Genomic DNA, 7967 nt, shown 5'->3' on the forward strand with positions numbered 1-7967 from the left:
GGGTCAGAGCAGAGCCCATCAGTTCGGCGAGTGGCTCGTTTCCCTGCTTTGCAAGCAGCCCACACGTCAGGCCGCCACACTGTCCACCGCAGTCTACCCCCCCACACCCAGCACCAACCACCTGTCAAACGCAGACCTTCCTGGAAAACACAGCTGGCAGTGGATAAGCCAACTCCCTTCCAGCGGTACCTCAGAGCGACCCCTGGAGCCACTTTGGCTGCAGCTAAGCGCGGGGACTGAGCACCCAGGTCTCCTTGCCGAGGAGCCGGGGCCAGGGCCGCCATCCAAGCAGGCCAGCTCAGTGCGTGGACTCACTTGTGCCGTAGCGGTGCTCCTCCACGTTCCACACTGTGCTCTCGTGGTAGCCCTGCGACAGCTTCTCCCCCACGACCTCCAGCTGCCGGAAGCCCCAGTCCGGGAGGTGTGCCCCGCTCAGCTGGCAAAACCGAGGAAGTCAAGGGCATTGACGGCGAAGCCCGTGTCTCACTTGGGCTCCAGCAGGAAGGCGACCCCTGGTCACTCCGTCAGCAGGTGGCCCCTGCGCCCATCGCTTCTGTCCTGAGTAGCTAGGAAACCCTCCTCCCTCGGTGGAAATGAACACGGCGGTGACTTCAGCCAGGTGTCCTGCCCCGCACGGGGCAGCTTAGCCTGAGTTCTGTGTAGGGACTGAGAGCCCCAGCCCCTTTACCTTCAAGATGGCAGATGTGTTCACATGCACGAAGCGAACCTCCGACAGGATGGTCTTCCAGACATCTGTGTCCGACTCTCTGTTTACAATGTCCTGTGGAGACAGATCTGGGGTCACTTCACTCCTTAAACGTAAACTAGACTGGTAGAGGGGCCGGCCCACAGGGCAGTGGTTAAGCTTGTGCCTTGGGAACCAGATCCCACACAGCCAACTGTGGCTCAAATACCAGATCTGGCGGCTTGAAAATGACACTGGGCACTTATATGCGCCTGCCCCAGATCCTGACAGGACGGAGACGTGAAGGAGCAGGCTCCGTGGTGACCCACCGAGCAATGAGGTCAGCTCAGGCTGGTCTCAGCAGACACCCTGCTCCTTCCCGTGCCGGTGCTAGAGCGGCCTCCCCACTTCAGCTGCGGAAGGGGAAGTGAGGGTCCACTCGCAGGCGGGAAGGAGCCGCCAAGAACAGCTGCAGCTGATGACAAAAGCTTCAGCTCTCTAGAACACTGTATTTCTGTGAAATACAGTTGGTACCGAAGGTTGAGCGCAAGGACGGGACAGCTATTCACGTCAGATCCTAGTCCGCGCCGCCCTCTCCGCTACCACCACCACAATCGCTGGTCACGCGGACGCCAGCCCCACAGATGCTGGAGGGACACAGCAGCTAGCGTGGACAGTGGGGCAGGTCTCGGGGTCAGCTGCACAGCTCCTGCAAACCCCTGGACAGCAAAGCCCCAGAATCAGAAGACACTGAGGAGGACGAGGACAAGGAGGTTCCAGATCTTGTAGGAAGTTCTGATGAAGCTTCAAAGAACAAAGATGACTACAGTCTGTCCTCATTTCTGGAAGCTGGCACGGATGAGTGGCTCTGAAGTCCCAGGGACACGGAGACCACCACCGATTGTTCAGTGACGTAAGTATTTCTTCTGGTAACACTACCATTTGTGCATGCAAGGGGCAGGTGCATTTGCGCCCCAGATCTCGAAAGGATGGAGAAATGGAGAGGGGACTGCGGCACGGTCCTGCCCCACTGGGGGTGCTTTCTCCCCATTTCTCTGCTTATCTCTGGCGAGCACGTGCACCTTTCTGGCAGCTAAAAATAATAATGCTGTTTTTTCAGGATTTTTTTGTCATTTGATTTTGTATGATCTATTCTTTTGGTTAAAATTAGAAATATCTGGGGACCAGCAGTTGGTGTAATGGCTATGTCACTGGACTCCCATGTAGTCGACTGCGGTTCAAGTCTCGGACCCGGTGGCTTAAACTCATGCTGGGTGCATCTGCATGTGTACCCAAGATCCCGAGAAGAGAATGGAGGAGAAGGGATTGTGGCGTGGCCATCCCCCCTGGGGGGTGATTTCTCGCTTTCTGTCTCTCTGTCTTTCTGGCGAGTGCACATGCCCTATAGCAAAAACCTCTCCAAACAAAAAAAAGAAATATTCACGCAGCTTGAAGATACAGCTTGACAGTGTTTTAGACTCATGTTTTTTTGTCTGGCTTTGCGTAGGCGTTTCCTGGCGTGCACACATGTGCATAGTGGAGAGCAAACGGGAAGAGTGCCAGCTTCATCCTCCTTCCCGCCCTCTGAACACGACAAACCTAAATAAAAATGTAAAACGACAACAAAAACTTGGGTCTGATAGGAGGGTACAAGCCCCAAACTAGGGCAGGGGGCCCAGGAAGCGCCTCGACATTCCACAGCATACCACACAGGTCCAGGCTGGGAGGAAGTGCACCGTCCCGTCGGGGCCGCAGAGACCCACTTCCTGAGTCGGGAGTCGGGTGTGTTCCGGGCCTCCCTCACCGAGAGCACTCCGAGCTCTGGTCAGTATGGCCAGTCCTTATCCTTACTGGCACATACCAAGATGGCTCAGAGGAGGGTTAGTCACCATCCTGAACAATGCCCCAGGGAGGGCACCTTGTCCTGGGCACGCGGGCGACAGGCATCCAAAGAGCACTCTGCACCGTCACCTCCTGGCTTTGGGCTCCTCGCAACGATCCCGCGAGGTCACGTGGCTACTGCTTTTTCCACTTTGATGAGCTCAAAGAACTCCAAGCGAGAGCAGGGACTGGGCATCGACTCCCGTGGCCACCTTGTCACCCCCTTCTTGTTCAGAGAACTTCGCTAACTTGCAATGTGGGCACCTGGCGATGGAGGCGCCATCCTAGTGGGGGCTCATCAACAGACCATCGGCAGCAAGAAGGCAGAGAGGGAAAGCAGGCAGAGCCGGGCGCAGTGAGGCACTCTGCAGAACTTCCATCAGGGAGCGGGCCGGTGGGAAGGGGGCACACGGCTAAGTGCATGGCAGGCAGAGGCGAGGGCCAGCGGGCTGGCGAGGTGTCAGCGAGGCCCACTGGTCTCTGCAGACACTGGGCTTGCTCAGGGCTGCCAGCAGGCACCATGCCAGCTGCATGTGGAGAGCAGGAGAGGGGGCGGCTGGTGTCAGCAGAGACAGCCAAACCCGGGCAGGAGTAGGACTGTGAGCCTGGCTCTCAGGACGGCTCTCAGCATCTACCCAGGGCCAGGTCACTAGGCTGATGGCTGTGCCCCTCACTTGCGTCCCTAGGTCCACAGTCAGTGAAATGGCCAGAAATGGCACATGGTCTTCATGCCACCATCATGGAGACCCAACCCCATAGGAAGCACACTCCCTGGTCACAGGCCCAGCTGCCCCAGCAGGCCCTGGCACTGATGGTCACGCCTCTCCCAGGGAGACTCGGCGATTTCCCAGGCAAGGGCTGGTGGGAAGGCACCTCTCCAGGACTAGGGGCCGGAGCTCCCAGGCCCTGGTGTCAGGGGCGAACAAGTGAACCACTAAGGTAGGCTTCCCCCGGCAGGGCCAGTGAACATGCATGGCCCAAGAGACAGAGCGTCTCAGATGTGGCGGTAGACGCCAGCTGCTGAGGCCCGACAGCCCAGCTCCCTGCTGACAGCAGAACAGGCGTCTGTCCCCGTGAAAGCAGCTCAGACTTCGGGAACTCGTGTAGCTACCTTCACGCCCGAAGAGCATGGGCTGCTATTTACCAGCAGTGAGGCCTGCTCCTCTGGGCACAGCGTCCAAGGCGACTCACCAGTCTCCAGAGGTTCTGGGCGGGCATGGAGATGTTGTAGTCGATATAGCAGGAGACCTCCTGCGAGTGCGGGCTCAGTGGGGCCGCGACATCGTGCCTGGAAGACGACAAATGCGGGCTTTGGAAGGAACTCCTCTGACACCCCTGAGAGGCAGCAGCTATTCCTTCACAGTGGGAAAAAGGCTGCTTTCCAGAAACAAGGCTAGCTTAGGACCAGCAGATGGCATAATGGTTACGTCACTGGATTCCAACGTGGCCGACTACGGTTCAAGTCCTGGACCCCATGGCTTGAAAATCATGCTGGGCACGTAGGTGTGTGTGCCCAAGATCCTGGGAGGACAGTGGAGAAGGGACTATGGCATGGCCATCTTCCCTGGGGGTGATTTCTCACTTTCTGTCTCTCTGGTGAGTGCACATGCCCTAAGGCAAAATTCTCTTAAAAACAAAACAAAAAAACAGAAAAGGAAAGAAACAAGGCCAGCTTAGCTGGCCTGGTCCCCTGCTGGTGGCCACTGCCCCAGGATGCTCTGCTGAGGGCCTGGCCAAGTGCCAGCAGGCAGCCACTCTGCAGAACTCACTTAGCAGTGTGGGTAACCCCCACTCCACTCCCAGTGAGCAACCGGGTCTCAGAGGAAGGAACTGTTCTCGTGAGAGCTGGGGACTGTCCTCGCACACTGCCAGGCTCCGGCCAGCAGGACCCTGACGGCAGAGCTTGGCTGGTCTGGGCTGAAGACCAGCCTGCCCTCTGCGGGATCAACCTCGTGAACACTCACTCAGGAGTCACGTTCACCATCCTTTATGCCAGGCACTACCCAGGGGTGGAGACCCAGCACTGAACAGAGATAAGGCCTCGCACCCCTCTGGAAGCACTGCCCCGGCACGTGGCCAACGGTGCCAGGCTGCGCCATGCTGCACACAAGGGCATGGAAAGGGAGAGGAGAGCTGGGGCCTGGATGGCAGTGCTCTGTGCACTGACCCCACAGGAAGGCTCCGGGTTCGCACCCAGAGACCCCTGAGATGCTGGGCAAGCATGTGCTCACGCTCTGAGCCGGTGGATGATCAAGACCTTGCTGGGGGTGTGCTCTCTGCCTGTCTCGCTCTCTCTGCCTGTCTCGCTCTCTCGTGGAACAAAGAAATAAGCTTGAAAGAAAGAAAGAAAGAGGACACGTGCAGGACCAACCAGTGGCATGGAGGTTAAGGCTGCTGGATCCCACGTGGCCAACTATGCCATGTGGGAGTTCAAGTCCTGGACCTGGCAGTTTGAAAAGCACACATGGGCATGTGTGTCCAAAATCCTGAGAGAATGGAGAAAGGATTGCAGCATGGCCCACTCCCTCTCTAGTAATTATCCATGCCCTCTGGCAAGTTAAAAAAATTGTATTAGGGGCCAGCAGGTGGCAAAGTGGTTAAGGCACTGGACTCCCACATGGGTGACTAGGGTTCAAGTCCTGGACCCAGCAGCTTGAAACTCATGCCAGGCACATGTGTGTATGTGTTGTATGTGTCCAAGATCCCAAGAGGAGAATGGAGAAGGGACTGTGCCACGGGGGAGTGTGATTTCTTGTTTTAGGTCAGTCTCTATCTGGTGAGCACAGGTGCCCTATAGAAAAAAATCTCTCAAAAAAAAAAAAAAAAAAGTATTGGGCCAGTAGATGGCACAGGGGTTAAGGCGTTGGATTCCACGTGGCCAATTATGGAGCTCAAGTCCCAGATTTGGTGACTTGAAAATCATGCTGGGCATCAGTGTATGCGTGCCCCAAATCCCAAAGAGACCGAAGAAGATGCTGCGGGGCTGCTGACTTCTCACTCCCTCCTCCCCCACCCGTGTCTCGCTGGTGAGCAAATGTGCCCTCTAGCCAAAATGAAACAAAAAAAATTATATATACATATATATTTTTTTTTGGGGGGGGGAGAGGTTTTCGCTATAGGGCGCATGCGCTCACCAGACAGACAGAGAGACATAGAGACAGAAAGCGAGAAATCACCCCCCCAGGGGGGATGGTCACGCCGCAATCCCTTCTCCTCCATTCTCCTCTCAGGATCCTGGGCACGCACGCACACGCGCCCGGTGTGAGTTCCAAGCCACTGGGTCCGGGACGTGAACCGCAGTCGACTACGTGGGAGTCCAGCGACATAGCCATTATGCCAACTGCTGGTTCCCTATATACATATATTTTTGAGAGGTTTTCACTATAGGGTACGTGTGCTCACCAGAAAGACAGAGACAGAGAGACAGAAAGCAAGAAATCACCCCCAGGGGGGCTGGCCATGCCACAATTCCTTCTCCTCCTTTCTCCTCTCGGGATATTGGGCATGCACGCACATGTGCCCAGTGTGAGTTTAAGCCACCGAGTCCAGGACTTGAACCGCAGTCGACTACATGGGAGTCCAGCGAGGTAGCCATTACACTATCTGCTCGTCTCAAAATTATATATTTATATTTAAAAAATCACATAAAAGGAAGGTGGACAAGCCCCTGCAGCACACTGGCCCCAGCCCAGCTCTCCCTGGGCTTGTTTCCACCCAGCGCCACCCAGGTGGCACGGCCTACTTGTCCACTGCGTGGAATGTGCTCCACTCTCTGCAGTGCTTGGCAGTTCGCCAGAAACCATGGCTTTCCAAGGGGTCCCCAGGCCTCCTACTGGGGGAGCAGTCAGTGCTCTACTCTGGGGATCCCCTTCAGCAGTAGCTGCCAATGCAGGTGCGGTGACACCCCCCAGGGCGGATGGGAGGGCTGTGCGGGTGATCATATTCTGCTCCACACGCAGAGTGGCACAGAAGGCCCCAAAGGCAGCCAGTGAGCAAGCGCAGTCACTCACGAGTTGAGGAGGCGGGTGGTCATGCCGTGCACCAGCTGCACAATGTCCCCATGCCGCACGGGTCTCGGAGGGTTGGTCACTACCAGCTGATGCCTGGAAGACCACACGGCACGGTCAGGACCACACCAGCTTGGTGTCCTCACGCTCCCACCCTCCCAGAGTGGCGGAGCTCCGAGGCCTCACGGAAGGCGGCGTAGAAATGTGGAACCTCCCACCCACTTGTGCTTCACGTGAGGCCAATTCAGGTAAAACAAGGCACTAAGGATTTACATGATTCTCTTTGGAAACCTAAAGTCACTTGTGGACTCTCGTGTGCCCACCACATCTAGGCAGCTCTGTAACTGGCAGAGAATGCTGGCACTGCCCAGAGTCCTTCCCCAGAGGGCAGGCTCTCACTGGGCACTCATTAGGGAGGTCCTGCAGGGCCTGTTGTGTTCCCGACAGCTCTGGGTGCCGAGCGTGTGGCTGGCTGAGAAGTGCATGGGAGCGAGTGAAGAGATCAATGGCTGGCACCGTGTGACATGGACAAGTGGAAGCCAACAGGGACGGCGACAGAGGAAGGGCACCTAGGAGATGGTGCTTGGGGAAGCCTCCTGAGCAGCAGGCCTCAGGGGAGAGGGGACACAGGGCAGGCCGGGGCCTTGGACAGGGTGGGCAGGAAGGAGCCTGGGGCAGCAGCTACTTCATCCAGGACTTGGCTCCACAGACCCTGAGGCTCAGAAGAGGGCGAGGCAGCACAGGGCCTCAGTAAGTTCCACTTGAAGAGACCCCACGGGCTGCCTCGCTGGGGTGGGCAGGCAGGAGTGGGCACTGCAGGTTCGGGAAGGACCCGGGATTTCATGAGCTCTCTTGGAGGTGGGAGAGCCAGAGAGACCTCCCCCTGAGGCCTAAGAGGAAGCTGCTCTCCAGTGGGGGGGAATCTTGTTTTCACAAGTGGGGAGAGGCAGTGGATGGGCGCAGAAGAGGGAAGTTTGGGGCATGCCTGCAAGACTCCCAAGGGAGGAAACTGAGCAGGCAGTTCCCAGGGGGTCCACTGCCCTTGCCCCCACGCCTGGACCGGTCAGCACGGAGCTGGTACTCAAGGCCAGGGGCTGACTGGAGTGGCCGAGCAGGACTTGGCCCCAGACAGGCCGTGGCCAGGCTGCCAGGCCGGCTGCACGCTGCTCACCTCCCAGGGTCCTTCACAATCCACCACGCTGCTCACCTCCCAGGGTCCTTCACAATCCACCACGCTGCTCACCTCCCAGGGTCCTTCACAATCCACCACGCTGCTCACCTCCCAGGGTCCTTCACAATCCACCAGTTGTTGACGTCTCTGAAGGGGTAGCAGGTGACCTGCTGCTGATGGGAGCTCCCCCGGCCGTTCTCGTATCTGCGGGCAGGGGGCAACA

At 57.6% G+C, this 7967-nt stretch overlaps 1 protein-coding gene across 1 annotated transcript in view; it reads right to left on the reverse strand.

Annotated features, from left to right (window-relative positions):
* The window catches only part of POMT1 (protein O-mannosyltransferase 1), a 28897-nt gene that overhangs the window by 11710 nt on the left and 9220 nt on the right, over nucleotides 1-7967 (reverse strand). Inside the window, 4 exon segments of the mRNA XM_027766651.1 lie at nucleotides 316-436; nucleotides 689-781; nucleotides 3758-3854; nucleotides 6577-6669. Of these exon segments, the coding sequence (XP_027622452.1) occupies nucleotides 316-436; nucleotides 689-781; nucleotides 3758-3854; nucleotides 6577-6669 (404 nt within the window).

Source organism: Tupaia chinensis, unplaced genomic scaffold (assembly GCF_000334495.1).
Source record: "Tupaia chinensis unplaced genomic scaffold, TupChi_1.0 Scaffold143602_1, whole genome shotgun sequence".
NCBI lineage: Eukaryota > Metazoa > Chordata > Mammalia > Scandentia > Tupaiidae > Tupaia > Tupaia belangeri.